This window comes from Schistocerca serialis, chromosome 2 (assembly GCF_023864345.2).
Source record: "Schistocerca serialis cubense isolate TAMUIC-IGC-003099 chromosome 2, iqSchSeri2.2, whole genome shotgun sequence".
Lineage (NCBI taxonomy): Eukaryota > Metazoa > Arthropoda > Insecta > Orthoptera > Acrididae > Schistocerca > Schistocerca serialis.
The window spans coordinates 827218408-827234767 of record NC_064639.1 but is presented as its reverse complement, the minus strand read 5'-3'; the positions used below and the strand labels follow the sequence as shown (position 1 = coordinate 827234767).

The following is a 16360-nucleotide window of genomic DNA, read 5'->3' as shown; positions in this document are numbered from 1 at the left end:
CTGCACCATCTGGAGGAAGATATACATTGCAGACAATTACTTCCTGCATCGTCCTTATCCTGACAGCCACAGCTTCAAGAGGGGTTTGAATGGGCCCAAGTTCATTGGATACTGAGTTTAGGACATACATGCAAACTCCACCTGACACTCTATAACAGTCATACTGTTCCTGTAATATCCCTTATAGCCGTGGAGGGCAGGGGTCCGCATTGCCGGGAACCAGGTTTCCTGGAGGGCAATGCAGAAAGCAGGTGTAAAGCTTAACAGTTGGCATTGGCATAGCTCAGTCAGGTGGTGGAAAAAACCGCCACAATTCTACTGGAGGATTACTTGATCACTGGGAAGGCATGAAACATGCAATGAGGCAGTCTACACCTCAGGGTCACCTGCTGCCACCAGATGAGTACCTTTGCGATCGACATCCATTGTGTCTGAGCGACCAGCAAGATATAGGTTCTCAGCCGACACCAGAATCTCCACCTCATCCTCTGACACAGAACTTGTAGGTAGTGGTGGTGAGGGTGCCACCGCAGTGCCTTGGTTCTTGGGGGTCTTTTTCTTTTTAGGTTTCTCTCACTGCTCCTTAGGTTTGTCCAGCTGGGAGGGCTTCACTGATTCAGTCTCAAGGACAGGAGGACCATGAAGCCTTACGACCAGCTAACTGTGGTTGCTTCAGCCACTGGCATGTGTCATCTTTGCCACTGGTGGGAACCTGGAAAGGGAGTAACCCAAGGGATCCCTTCCAGGCGAGAGGAGCCAAAGAGAGCTGGGAGGGCTTCACTGATTCAGTCTCAAGGACTGAGGAGGACCTAGAAGCCTTACGACAAGCTAACTGTGGTTGCTTCAGTCACTGATGTGTGTCATTTTTGCCACTGGTGGGAACCTGGAAAGGGAGTAACCCAAGGGATCTCTTCCAGGCGAGAGGAGCCGAAGAGGACTTACGCTTCTCTGGCTGAGAAGTGGGAGCTGACGTCCCCGATAGTTGGGGGGGGGGGGGGGGGTTTGCTCCTGAAGTAGTTTGTGCAGGAGCAACAGGGAAGGAAGTGGGCCCCACCATCAAGGGAGCAGATGGAGTCTGACAGCTCTGATAACCAACTGTACATGGCGGAACGGAAGATGGTAGAACCGTTGTCGTAGAGGCGGCGTAGGTTGACATCATATGCAACAGGGAAGGAAGTGGGCCCCACCATCAAGGGAGCAGATGGAGTCTGACAGCTCTGGTAACCAACTGTACATGGCGGAACGGAAGATGGTAGAACCGTTGTCGTAGAGGCGGCGTAGGTTGACATCATATGCATAAGATGTAGCCTCTCATATTTTCTCTTAGCCTCAGTGTAGGTCAGCTGCCCCAGGGTCTTGTATTCCATTATTTTTCTTTCTTTCTGGAGAATCCCGCAGTCAGGTGAGCAAGGTGAGTGGTGCTCTCTGCAGTTGACACACAAGGGAGGCGGGGCACATGGAGTATTGGCATGTGAAGGACATCCACAATCTCGACAAGTGACACTGGAAGTACAGCAGGAAGACATATGGCTGAACTTCCAGCACTTAAAGCATCGCATCAGGGGAGAGATATATGTCTTCACGTCACAGTGGTAGACCATCACCTTGACCTTCTCAGATAATGTGTAACCCTCGAAGGCCAAGATGAAGGCACTGGTGGCAACCTGATTATCCCTTGGACCCCCGTGGATGCGCCGGATGAAATGGACACCTCGCCACTCTAAATTGGCGGATATATCATCTTCAGACTGCAGAAGAAGGTCCCTGTGAAATATGATACCCTGGACCATATTTAAGCTCTTATTGGGTGCGATGGAAACAGAAACATCCTGCAGTTTGTTACATGTGAGTAGCACCTGTGATTGGGCAGAAGATGCTGTTTTGATCAAGACTGACCCTGAACGCATTATGGACAAGCCCCCCACCTCCCAACTTGTCCTCTAAATGCTCCACCAAAAACTGAGGTTTCATTGGCAAGAAAGATTGCCCATCAACTCTTGTACATATGAGGTACAGGGGCAAATAAGCTTCGCTACCATCCTTAGCTTGGCGTTCATCCCATGGTGTGGCCAGGAGGGAGGGAGAGGGAGGGGAGGGGGGGGGGGGGGGAGATTTGGGGCCGTATTCCTTAGCACTGAAGTTAGACCTTGACCGCTTAGAGACTGCTGGTGTTTGACCACCAGCAAGAGATGATGTACTATGTTTCATGGCATGTCCTCCACCCACTCCAACCAGAGGCCCTCACCATGGGTGCCACCCAGCCACAGCAAAGGCCACCTGACAGGATGGCCAATGCCGGGAGTCCCGATGCCCCAGGGTGACGGGCATCTACTCATTGGCATACATGGGGAGTTAAAAGTGCAGGCATCAGCAGAGTGATCACTGTGTGGTCAGGGGGCTACAACCAACAGGGTGCAAGGCGGCCCCAGCACAACTACCGTGCAGGATATCAGGCGCAAAAGGGCTAAGAAGTCCATCATCGTCGACAGTGCAGAAAGCAATACTGCACAGTGGATGCAGGAAAACGCACCCAGGAGGGTGACCTCACCCAAGAGCTGGAGAATGAGCGGAAGTGTAGAGCCATGTTGCCAAAGGATGCGAGACGTCTCAGCGCACAATGGACACTATGCACCATGTAAGGCGTCCTTTCCCAATTGGCTCGTCGTTCTGGAAAATTTTGAAAAATGGAAGTCAAACCCTACAGGAGACCATCACATAAAGGCCGAAACATGTGAGACTCCTTTTAGTCACCTCTTATGACTGGCAGTAATACCTTGGGCCTATTCTAACCCCCGGACCCACAGGGTGTGAATGAAGTGGCCATAGCCCTTTACAAGAAAAACAATTAAATCAATATCGCAAGTGTACCATCATCATAAAATAGTATTTATTAACTTTATTTATATTAAAATTAGATCAGAATCAATTATCTTACATAATAAAATGTGGCCATAGCCCTTTACAAGAAAAACAATTAAATCAATATCGCAAGTGTACCATCATCATAAAATAGTATTTATTAACTTTATTTATATTAAAATTAGATCAGAATCAATTATCTTACATAATAAAATGTCCTATATAAAAGTTTTGTAGGGCAGTCTGGTATGAAACAACTGGCCAACGAATAGATTAATTCAAGAATGCCCTGCTGACTAAAATCACTTATGTGCACAATCTGACAAAACGCTTAACTAAATGATGAGTTCAAGTTCCTATGGACAGAAGGAACAAAGCATAAGTTGTAGAATGATTCAAATGGAAGTAAGAAATACTGACAATCCACAGGTAAAAGGACTAATAATACCTCTATAAGAAAAAAAAAATATATAACCCAAAGCGAGGACTATTGATGTGCCATTCCTGACAACTTTCTTTCTTTCATCTCTTTACTACTAATCATATTCTCTCCAATTTCCATCGGAGTCCCCTACTTTCTGCACTCACCTTAGCTTCCTCCACTGGTAGGCAGTCCTCCACTGTGCCCAGCTGACCAGTGAAATCACAGTAGGCTATTTCTCCATTGCCCAAAGGGTTCCACACCAGCCCACATATGCACACAGTCTGATCATGCTGCACTATTACAACTTTGGACTGACTATTGACATTCCAGATACATATGTCACCACCTGTTGTAGCTCCTGCGATATACTGGCCGCAAGGTGAGAAAGCGCAGATTGAAAAAGCCTGCAATTTGTATGTGGTGATAGATTACTCATCAAACAGAAGAAATGATCTTCAGTAAACAGACATGTACAAGGAATAATATATCATTTAACTTTAATATAAAATCATTGTTTGTGTGAAGGCTGTTAATAACAAACTCCAAGTTTTTAAATCAAAGTTGAAGACTCCCCTCCTACAAATTCTTATTCCCAACATCAATACTTTATGTCTACTCAGTCACATTATGGGATAAATTCATTAAAATAAATAACTAGCAGGCAATTCTGTTTATTTATGAGTAACTGTATTTCTTTATTCTAGCCAGATTAGGACAATTATGCCATCTCTTACAACTACCCAGACATTCCACAGATTGTACACAATTTTCATAATGACACAGAGAAGAGGATTGTAAAAATACTTACATTTAATATAGAATACAACACCAGAAGTAACAACAACATAATTTGTGGAACACACCAGTAGCAACAGTAGGGAAAAAAAAACAAAGCTTATTTTAGTTCATGAAAAACTTAACAATGAAGAGAGATTAGAGTCAAGCACATTTAAACTGAGGATAGTGGCAGCTATGGGCATGAGAGGAAGTAATGCGAGAGGCAGAGAAAGAGGAACATAACAGAACTCAAGTAGTGAAAAGAGGGGTAACGAAGTAGAAGTATTGATTCAGAAACGAAATGAGAATAAAGTACAACTGAGAGAAGAAGGAAGAATTTACTTTACTGTTTCGCACAGGGTAAGTAGCCACATTGTGTTAATGTCTTGGGCAAAGTTATGACATTCACAAAAATAAGGGTTTCTGCTTTTTCTTAAATGCAACAGAGCATTGAACTGAGTGCAAAATGCAAGTTAGACTGATAGTGTTATTACAATTGTAAATCATTAAAACAGAATGGGAAGTGCAAAAGCTGTTCAGGCAAAGAGAATCCAGACTCAACATCGAAGACTTTCACATTGCATTCTCGTATAAAATCTTCTCGGTGTTTTAGAGTGCATCAAATTGGAGTTAAAATTTGAGCTTTTGAAGATTATCACCAACTTCTTCGTAAGAAGAAGATTATCTGCTTCCTTTTGTAGTGGCATTCAAGCTTGTCAAGCTTTAAAGGAAGCGGACTTTGTTCCCAGCAAGCAGTCATCTCCTGAAGAAGAAGGAGGTAATAATCTTGAAAAGCTTGACTTTTAACTCCGATGTGACGAGGTCCGAACAACCAAAAAATTTTATACAAGAATATAGACTTTGTTACTGGATTCAGCCATCCTGATATTGGTTTTCCTCAATGACTCAGGACAAATTTCAGGATGGTTTTTAACAATTGGCCATGGCTGAGACCTTCCCTTTCCTGATCCTTTATTGAAACTTGAATGAAATATAGAGTAAATTGTGTGTGTTTGCAATTATTACCACTGTGTTTAGTTATTTTCACTCCGGAATTTAGCAGTTCCCTTTTCGAAAGAATCATCATTCTAATTCCTCCATTGAACATAACTTTCTTGCTTTTCTTTACTAACTGCTACTTACTTTCCATTAATAAACAGCAATATAAATTTCTTTGTGTCACAAGGTTTTCTGAATTTATATTTAACATGAGCAGCATGATTTATTCCTTAAATATCTATTTTTTTTCTACAGAGTACAGAATAGACCAAAATGTTAAACAGCTGACACTGGCACTCAAAACATTTGGTACAGCTATAATCTATAAGCAATCTACGTAAATAAATATTCATTTGTTCAAAATCTTAAATCTCTGAAATTTCCTCACTAATTGCTTTGAAATTTTGACACAACGTTGCATTTCAATATGCATATTTTTACACATCTACTGCAGTGCCACTTTTTAAAAGTATATGTAATATATGAATATACAGTTTTTCTCTCCTGTGAGTCATCACATGCATTTTCCCTGATGTTTTGACAGATATTTTAAATTTTGTTTTTGCAATGTGTAGCTGGAGTCAGCCCAAACACATATGCCTCATCATGTCTCTTATTCTATGCCCAGAGCGAATGGAAAGTGTCTTCTCACGTCCCATTACAAACAAAAATATTTTTAAAGCTGAACCTTACGTGCAGCCCCAAATTAGTCTCATGTGGTATTTGTTTTATTGTTATGTATTAGTAGGGACCATAATACACAAAGAATAGCCAGCACTCCAGCAGCAAATGAGCAAAGCTCCTGCACGGCAGTAGCAGTCAGCACATTCCAGGGCAATACTGTCACTGCTGGAGCACTAATTATTCCTCATGTTTCACTGTTCCTGTCAATAACATCATTAAAACGAATATCACACTAGACTAACTTTGGGCCACTATACCAATTGGGCACATAATATCCCACTTAAAAAACAATTTTTTCTATAACAGGAAGCAAACCAATGCTTTTTGTCAATGCTGGGCATCACATGCAAGACAAGAAGAGCAGCATTTTGTTTGGGCTGACTCCAGCCACACACTGCAAAAACAAAATTGCAAATATCTGCTGACACATCAGAAAAATTTCGCCTGATGGTTCTTATGAGAGAGAGAGAGAGAGAGAGAGAGAGAGAGAGAGAGAGAGATATCAGTTTATTGTTGTTACCAAAAATCACGAGAAATACTTGAATAATTTACTTCAAATTTTTGAATGGTACTCTAATGAACATTTGGATGGACTGAAGCTATATATTTTTAAATATATCATATGTCTGCTTGTGTCTGTATATGTGCGGATGGATGTGTGTGTGTGTGTGTGTGTGTGTGTGCGCGCACGTGCGCGAATGTATACCTGTCCTTTTTACCCCCTAAGGTAAGTCTTTCCGCTCCCGGGATTGGAATGACTCCTTACCCTCTCCCTTAAAACCCACATCCTTTTGTCTTTCCCTCTCCTTCCCTCTTTCCTGATGAAGCAACCGTGGGCTGCGAAAGCTTGAATTTTGTGTGTGTGTTTGTGTGTCTATCAACATACCAATGCTTTCGTTTGGTCAGTACATCATCTTTATTTTTAGATATATATATATATATATATATATATATATATATATATATATATATATATATAACTTTCGCTTTTCCCACATAGATATATTTTTCCCACGTGGAATGTTTCCCTCATATATATATATATATATATATATATATATATATATATATATATATATAAAAACAAAGATTCTGTAACTTACCAAACGAAAGCATTGGTACGTTGATAGAAACAATAACAAACACAAACACACACACAAATTTCAAGCTTCCGCAATACACACACAAATTTCAAGCTTCCGCAACCAACGGTTGCTTCATCAGGAAAGAGGGAAGGAGAGGGAAAGACGAAAGGAAGTGGGTTTTAAGGGAGAGGGTAAGGAGTCATTCCAATCCCGGGAGCGGAAAGACTTACCTTAGGGGGAAAAAAGGACAGGTATACACTCGCATACACACACATATCCATCCGCACATAACAGACACAAGCAGACATATGTAAAGGCAAAGAGTTTGGGTAGAGATGTCAGTCGAGGCGGAAGTACAGAGGCAAAGATGTTATTGAATGACAGGTGAGGTATGAGCGGCGGCAGCTTGAAATTAGCGGAGGTTGAGGCCTGGTGGGTAATGGGAAGAGAGGATATATTGAAGGGCAAGTTCCCATCTCCAGAGTTCTGATAGGTTGGTGTCAGTGAGAAGTATCCAGATAACCCGGATGGTGTAACACTGTGGCAAGATGTGCTGGCCGTGCACCAAGACATGTTTAGCCACAGGGTGATCCTCATTACCAACAAACACTGTCTACCAGTGTCCATTCAGAACTCCAGAGATGGGAACTTGCCCTTCAATATATCCTCTCGTACCAACACTTTCGTTTGGCAAGTTACAGAATTTTTGTTTTTAATATATTTTTCCCATGGGGAATGTTTCATAGGGTGTTACAAAAAGGTACGGCCAAACTTTCAGGAAACATTCCTCACACACAAAGAAAGAAAATATGTTATGTGGACATGTGTCCGGAAACGCTTACTTTCCATGTTGGAGCTCATTTTATTACTTCTCTTCAAATCACATTAATCATGGGATGGAAACACACAGCAACAGAACGTACCAGCGTGACTTCAAACACTTTGTTACAGGAAATGTTCAAAATGTCCTCCGTTAGTGAGGATACGTGCATCCACCCTCCGTCGCATGGAATCCCTGATGCGCTGATGCAGCCCTGGAGAATGGCATATTGTATCACAGCCGTCCACAATATGAGCACGAAGAGTCTCTACATTTGGTAATTTGGTACCGGGGTTGCATAGACAAGAGCTTTCAAATGCCCCCATAAATGAAAGTCAAGAGGGTTGAGATCAGCAGAACGTGGAGGCCATGGAATTGGTCCACCTCTACCAATCCATCGGTCACCGAATCTGTTGTTGAGAAGCGTACGAACACTTCGACTGAAATGTGCAGGAGCTCCATCGTGCATGAACCACATGTTGTATCGTACTTGTAAAGGCACATGTTCTAGCAGCACAGGTAGAGTATCCCGTATGAAATCACGATAACGTGCTCCACTGAGCTTAGGTGGAGGAACATGGGGCCCAATCAAGACATCACCAACAATGCCTGCCCAAACGTTCACAGAAAATCTGTGTTGATGACGTGATTGCACAATTGCGTGCGGATTTTCATCAGCCCACACATGTTGATTGTGAAAATTTACAATTTGATCACGTTGGAATGAAGCCTCATCCGTAAAGAGAACATTTGCACTGAAATGAGGATTGACACATTGTTCGATGAACCATTCGCAGAAGTGTACCCGTGGAGGCCAATCAGCTGCTGATAGTGCCTGCGCACGCTGTACATGGTACGGAGACAACTGATTCTCCCGTAGCACTCTCCATACAGTGACGTGGTCAATGTTACCTTGTACAGCAGCAACTTCTCTGATGCTGACATTAGGGTTATCGTCAACTGCACGAAGAATTGCCTCGTCCATTGCAGGTGTCCTCGTCGTTCTAGGTCTTCCCCAGTCGCGAGTCATAGGCTGGAATGTTCCGTGCTCCCTAAGACGCCGATCAATTGCTTCGAACGTCTTCCTGTCTGGAAATCTGTCTCGATACAAATGTACCGCGCGACGGCTATTGCCCCGTGCTAATCCACACATCAAATGGGCATCTGCCAACTCTGGATTTGTAAACATTGCACTGACTGCAAAACCACGTTCGTGATGAACACTAACCTGTTGATGCTATGTACTGATGTGCTTGATGCTAGTACTGTAGAGCAATGAGTCGCATGTCAACACAAGCACCGAAGTCAACATTACTTTCCTTCAATTGGGCCAACTGGCAGTGAATCGAGGGAGTACACTACATACAGATGAAACTAAAATGAGCTCTAACATGGAAATTAAGGGTTTCCGGACACATGTCCACATAACATATTTTCTTTATTTGTGTGTGAGGAATGTTTCCTGAAAGATTGGCCGTACCTTTTTGTAACACCCTGTATATATAAAGGGGAAACATTCTTACCTAAAATCTTGAAAACTGTTAACCAATTAATTTCAAATTTTTACACAATATTCTTATGGACATTTAGAAGGACATATGCTATATATTTTAATATATAGCATATATAAATATACATTGTGGTCAGCAACAATCTTAAAAGCTTGTAAGGACATTGCAGAGCAGGTTGTGCTGAAAAACAATTATTAAAAAAATCAATATACTGTGCCATTTCCGAGTTAATTAGCATTGAAATTAGCCAATCATTCCATTGCGCACAAAAATTCAAGCAGCCCACCGGATACAATTAGTGTCAGTTGTTCTCATAGTTTAAGTGATAGCGCATGAGACTGTTCGGTCTTCGACTCAGGTTCAATCCTTACTGCCGTCTCATGTCCAGCTTTTGTATTGCCTTCTTGTTCAGTTTTAGGAAACCAAATGAAGGACAAGTTTGGTGGAACCATCTCTGGCGGCCACTTGAATTTGTGTGTGCAATGGCCTGATTGTCTAACTTCAATGCTAATTAACTCGTAAATGGCACAATGTGTCAAATCTTTTTCTTAACAATTATTTATCAACACAATCTACCCTGCAACACCCTTACACACTTTTCAGACTGTTTATTACCACCTTCTATATCTAATATATAAAAGGTGAAACGACACTCTAATGGGCATTCAGACAGACATTGGCCATACACTTTTTATATATATAATACATAAATACTGTACATATCAGAAAGGGTAAACATTATTACCAAACATCTCGGAAAATACTTGACTGATTTACTTTAGGTTTTTACATGATACTATAACAAAGATTTTTACACGCTACTATAACAAACATTCAAATGGACATAGGCTGTATTTTTATAAAACAAGAATCTACAGGTTTTCTATTAAAACCAACCGTGAGAAAGACAGTGTCGTGCTGTGCTCTATTTGAAAATGTGTGTGTGTGTCTTTTCTTTCTCGCAATCAGTTTTAACTATGATAGCAGGGCATTTAAAGCATCAGGAAAACTATTCCTCCCATGTATATTATCTCTTATTAGATATAACGTCTCCATAATTAAAAACTGTCATGTATATTCTTTCTCATTATAAATAGGATGTCCATAGTTAACGTTCCAGTTGCAAAACATAGTAGGAAGAGACCCACTTCTCAGAAACATGTCAAATTTGGGCAGTATATTACTGACACATGGGGAAACATCACAGAAAACAACAATAATAATAATAATAATAATAATAATAATAATAATCTCATCAATACATTGGGCTCTAAGTGTCAGAATATGCAAACCAACAGACACGCAACACACAGCTGTTCTTCAGTTTGCGTCTGAGACATCCAACATGACTATTTCCATAAAGAGTCATGTACTGAGCTAAATCTCTTTACCAAGAATATGATTGTGTGTCTAGAGCGCTGTAGAAGGGTATGAAAAAAAGGCATTGGTCTGATGTCTGCAAAGAGTCTGGAGATAATGATTACAAAATTCGAAAAGATAGGTTCTTTTGATGTGCAATGTGGCAGAGAGAGGAAAGCAGTTGATCCGACATCTGTTGAAGATGTGGCCAGAGAACTGTGGGAGTGGTCAAGAGGTGTGTACAAATATGCAGTGCATGGGAAATTACCTGAATGCTGGACACACCTGTGAGCATGGTGCATAAGATCCTATGAAACATTCTGCACTGTTAGCCATACAAAATCACCCATGTTCAGAAGTTGCTTCCTTTTGACCTGCCAGTAAGACAAACATTCGCCCTGGAATTCCTTGCTCAGATGGATGTGGACAATGCATGCCCATAGAACATTCTGTGGACAAACGATGCCCATTTCCATCTCCAAGGACATGTCAACAAGCAAAATTGCAGAACATGGGCTCGTACAGGTACAGGTTGACAGTATCTTTTACTGAAGAGATGAAATCTGTAGGTTTGGAATGTTTTGCAATCTGTTTTACACTGATACCCGTATAACATCCAGATGATTCAGCAACTGAAACCTCATGATCTGCTGCAATGTTCTGAATTCGCTCTTCAGTTTCTGGCACAGATTGAAGTTGATGACATGTGGTCGGGCAATATTCTATGGAGTGATAAGTCACATTTTACACTACAGGGTGTAATGAATACACAGAACTGCCGAGTTTGGGATACTGTTAAACTGTGAGTTGTGTGTGAAGAGCCATTACACTCGTCATACGTGACTCTGTGGTACAAATTCACAAGCATCTTCAGTCTCAGTCCACTGTTCTTTCAAGAGAATACACCCAAAGGGCCTCTCAGGTGTACCACGACTCTGCGTGTTATTGAGCCCTACTTTGTATGGCATTTTATTCCTGCTTTCGAAAAGTGCAACTGTGTGGAAACCAGCACTTTCATGCAAAATGGGGCAGATCTGAATCTATGTGACATTTAGCTCTGGGGATATCTAAAATAATGTTTTTACCAGGGACACGTTCAGCCTCTACCTGATCTAAAGGCCAATATACTGGAACCTGTTGCTCAGATTCCACTGAAACTGCTGTCAGCAACTGTTGACCACGTCATTTTTCGGATGCAGCATCTTGTCAATGTCTCCTGTGCCCATACTGAACAAACTGTGTGAGTGGTGGTTAAAAATAAAAGCAACATTATGCCTTTCTCACTCGTTTGATTTTTTCTGCCCACGTCCCACTTCTAATCCATTACATTGCAAACATTTCTATACGTCTTTCTCGAATTCACAGGGCTAGATTTGCACCTGGTGGCCAAAATTGGAACTACTTTTTTTCCAGAGTAAATTGGTTCCACATTCAGCCATCAACCAAGTTTCACTGCCATACAATAATTACAGCCCACTCTGGACCTCAGTGAGTAGCCGCACTTACAATATAACCACCGAGTACCTGCCACCCCCCCCCCCCCCTCCCACTTTCATAGCCAGCAAACTGCTAGCTCCCTCCGAGCTGTTATCCACCCACCCCCCAGTTCCATTTCCTGCCTCCCTCTCCTCCTTCCCATCCCAACACACTATCCCCACCATAACCAGTCCACCTGCTGAAAAATACAAGGGTTGCTCTCATAGTAATGCCTCCTATTTTTTTGTGGTGACTTTGGATGTCCGCGCCAGATGTCATTGGTGCAGTACTAAAGCTTGAACCTTCCTCTTTCATTTTCAGGTGGTTCCTTTGTATGTGGTATTGGCACCAGCAGAGGAGTGTTTCAAAATGGAGCCTGGTATAGACATGCGTATAAATGTGAGATTGAATTCCTCACTGCTGAAGAAATTGCACCAATTGAAATCCATCGTCGCTTGCTAATTGTGTATGGAGACAATATAATAGACGTGAGCAATGCGAGGCAATGGGTATGACATTTTCAAGGTGGTGAAAAGGGTGTGCATGACAAGCCACGGCCGGGTCAACCCTGCACAGTTACCACTTCTCTCAATGAGGAGTATCTTGATCAACTCATCTGTTCTGATCAGTGGAAAAAAACCTGATAATTGTGTGCTGAGCTAAATGTCAGCTGTAATGTCTTGGAAACAATGTTAGAACATCTCAGTTATCGCAAAGTCTGTGCAAGATAGGTATCGCGGATGCTTATAGAAGAGCAAAAAACTCATCAAATGGAAATTTGTCAGGACCAGTTGGATCAATATGAAACTGAATGTGACAATTTTCTGAATAGCATTGTCACCAGGGACGAGACATGGTGTCACCACTACGACCTGGAATCCAAAAGACAGTCCATGGAATGGCGACATTCGAATTCTCTGCCAAAGAAGAAATTCAAAACACAACTGTCTGCAGGCAGAGTGATATGCACAGTTTTCTGGGATAGCCAGGGTGTGGTTCTTTTGGATGTTCTGGAGCCTGGAGGAACTGTCAATTCAGCAAGCTACAAGATGACACTGACTATGTTGAAAGCCGGAATTTCCAGGGTAAGACCAGAGAAGAAGACCAACTTTCACCTGCAACATAACACCACCAGGACTCACACCAGCTTTGCGGCCACACAACTCATTGTAAAATTCGGCTGGACTGTCTTACCTCATCCACTGTACAGTCCCAATTTAACACATTCAGACTTCCATCTCCTAGGGCCTCTGCAAGATGAACTACATGGCAAACATTTTTAAGACTCGGATGCTGTTGTTAAAGCTGTAAGAAAGGGGTTAGCCTCAGCTGGTTCTGATTTTGAAGTGCGGCATGCAGGCCCTGGTTCATCGTTGGCAAAAGTGGGTAACGAATGGTGGTGACTGTGTGGAAAACTGGCAGTCTGTAAATGAAATATTGCTTTATTAACTGTGTTGTTGTGATTTATGTTATCTCCTGTAGTTTCTCTGAGTAAAAATAGGAGGCATTAAGGTCGGAACGACCCTCATAGCACTGGCACTGTTAGTCAAGCCCGCACCATGTAGGAGCATAGGAGTGTGTGTATGCTCCCCCCCCCCCCCCCCCCCCCCCATCCCCCTCTAGGACTTCAAAGGATAACTCAAAAGCTAGCAAATTTTCTTTCATGTGGGTCCATTGACAACTCAATGTTTCTGCTTTTCGATGAGTGGTCTCCTTTAATCCTAAGATATACAAATATATATGTAGTATATAAAGGGAACCATCGTTACCAAAAATCTTGAAAAGTTATTGACCAATTTACTTCAAATTTTTACAGGACACTAATAAACATTCATTCTGTTAAAACTGATTGCTAAGCTTTACTCTGTTGTAAATGTGTGTTGTTTTATTTTTATCTTGCAATCAGTTTTCACTACAATAGCAGAGCCCAATGAACCATGGACCTTGCCACTGCTGGGGAGACTTGTGTGCCTCAATGATACAGATGGCTGAACTGTAGGTGCAACCACAACGGAGGGGTATCTGCTGAGAGGTCGGAGAAACGTGTGGTTCCTGAAGAGGGGAGCAGCCTTTTCAGTAGCTGCAGGGGCAACAGTCTGGATGATTGACTGATCTGGCCTTGTAACATCAACCAAAACGGCCTTGCTGTGCCGGTATTGCAAACGGCTGAGAGCAAGGAGAAACTATACCATAATTTTTGCTATCGGCATGCAGATTTACTGTATGGTTAAATGATGATGCCGTCCTCTTGGGTAAAATATTCCGAGGGGTAAAACAGCCCCCATTCAGATCTCCGGGTGGGGACCACTCAGGAGGATGTCGTTATCAGGAGAAAGAAAACTGGCATTCTATGGATCGGAACGTAGAATGTCAGATCCCTTAATTGGGCAGGTAGGTTAGAAAATTTAAAAAGAGAAATTGATAGGTTAAAGTTAGATATAGTGGGAATCAGTGAAGTTCAGTGGCAGGAGGAACAAGACTTCTGGTCAGGTGAATACAGGTTTATAAACACAAAATCAAATAACGGTAATGCAGAAGTGGGTTTAACCCTTTCCACTCCAATGTCGAGTGCCACTCGACATCGCGAAATTTGTTTTCTGCTCCGATGTCGAGCCTCATTCGACACGACTTTTCGAAGCTCTCAGATGTATTTCGAGTCTACTAGGCATTATTGCTGCCATCTAGAAGAACTAGTGTTAACTCAGTGTCGAACAGTAGCAGCTGTGTTAAGTCAAAGATTGTAATTATTATGTTCAAGTCCACGCGCTCGAAATGGCTAGTTCTTCACGTACAGTCCTTTCTGAGGAAGAGATTTTAGATCTTTTAGAGCAATCTCTAAGTGAAAACGAGAGTGAAAATGATTTTGATTATGATAGTTATTCATTTCAAAACAATTTGAGTGACAATGACGAGGAAAACAGTGACAATGTGCATGTTTCTAGTGATTCAGCAGAGGATTCGTGGCGAATGTGGAGCGCCACTGACACTGACTTCACAGATTTTCCTTTTGACGAATCAAAGTGTGGTTTTATAACAGAAAGTAGTTTTGTCTCATCATCGCCCGTCGGATTCTTTCAATTAATTTTTACAGATAACCTATTTCAACAAACAGCAGATGAAACGAATAGGTATGCTACATCAAAAATATGTAAAGTGACACCACTTCCACAACATTCTGCATGGTGGGACTGGAGAAATGTTACCACGGAAGAAATGAAACGCTTCCATGGTATGCTACTGAATACGGCATTACAAAAGTGTAAGAACTTGCAGGACTTTTTTTCAAGAGAATGGTTACAATTATCCAACTTCTTTCCAGACTGTTTTAGTCGCCGATGATTTGTGCAAATTTTCTGGGCACTTCATGTTTCTAATCCGATGAGTGCTACACGTGTCAACAGTCAGGTTCAGTCACGTCTGAGTAAAGTGACAAATGTACTGACTTACTTGTCTGGCACGTTTCTCGAAATTTATTGGCCATATCGGTATTTAGCTGCTGATGAATCTACAGTATCGTTCAAGGGTTGTGTATTATTCAAAATGTACAATCCTCAAAAACCAACAAAATGGGGATTCAGAGTTATGTAATTTCAGATTCATCAAATGGTTATATCTGCAGTTTGATACCATCTTTTGGCGCTGTAACAACTGAGTCATTGATTTGTCCACACATGAATTTTTCTGAGAGAATAGTTCTTCAGCTGCTAGCTAATATCAGAAATGCTACAGGGCAATCAGGGTATCATATGTACACTGACCGTTTTTATACAAGTGTTGAAACAGAACATGCATCTCACAGGAACGATTCAGGCCAATCGCAAAAACCTTCCAGTTGCAATCAAGAAAGGAGCTCTGCATCCAAGAAAGCACAAAATAAAATGCCTCCGCGAGAACAAAATGATGGTTCCGGCATGGCAAGATAAACGAACAGTTCTCATGCTTTCTACAAAAGCCAATAACTCAGTGTCACTTATAGAAAGGAGAAACAGAAAAGAAAGGGAAGAAATAAAGAAACCAAATGTGATTATTGATTATACTTCAAAGATGGGTGGAGTTGATCAATCTGTAGGACTTGTAAACAGCTATTTACTATACAAGAACCACTGTGAGAAAAACAACTTGACATTACCGTCTCAAAAAGCATTCCGTAAAAGTGTTATAAGAGGATTAGTTGCCGAAGAAAGAACTCAAGGACAGAAACAAGGACGTCGTTCAACTTCTGATGACAAGGAACGCTTGAATGGAAAGTTGCACATTATCAACAAGTGTCCTGGGAACAAGCATAAGGATTGTGCAGTGTGCTCAAACAGAAAAAAGAAAGGTGGCAGGCGTGAAACTGTGTATCACTGCGAAACATGCTCACGAA

General features: G+C 41.8%; 1 protein-coding gene across 1 annotated transcript in view; it reads right to left on the bottom strand.

The window, feature by feature from the left end:
• The window catches only part of LOC126458086 (WD repeat and HMG-box DNA-binding protein 1), a 219437-nt gene that overhangs the window by 141979 nt on the left and 61098 nt on the right, over window positions 1–16360 (bottom strand). The window contains exon 6 of the mRNA XM_050094903.1: window positions 3448–3687. Coding sequence (XP_049950860.1) covers window positions 3448–3687 — 240 coding nt within the window. The remainder of the gene's footprint in view (window positions 1–3447; window positions 3688–16360) is intronic.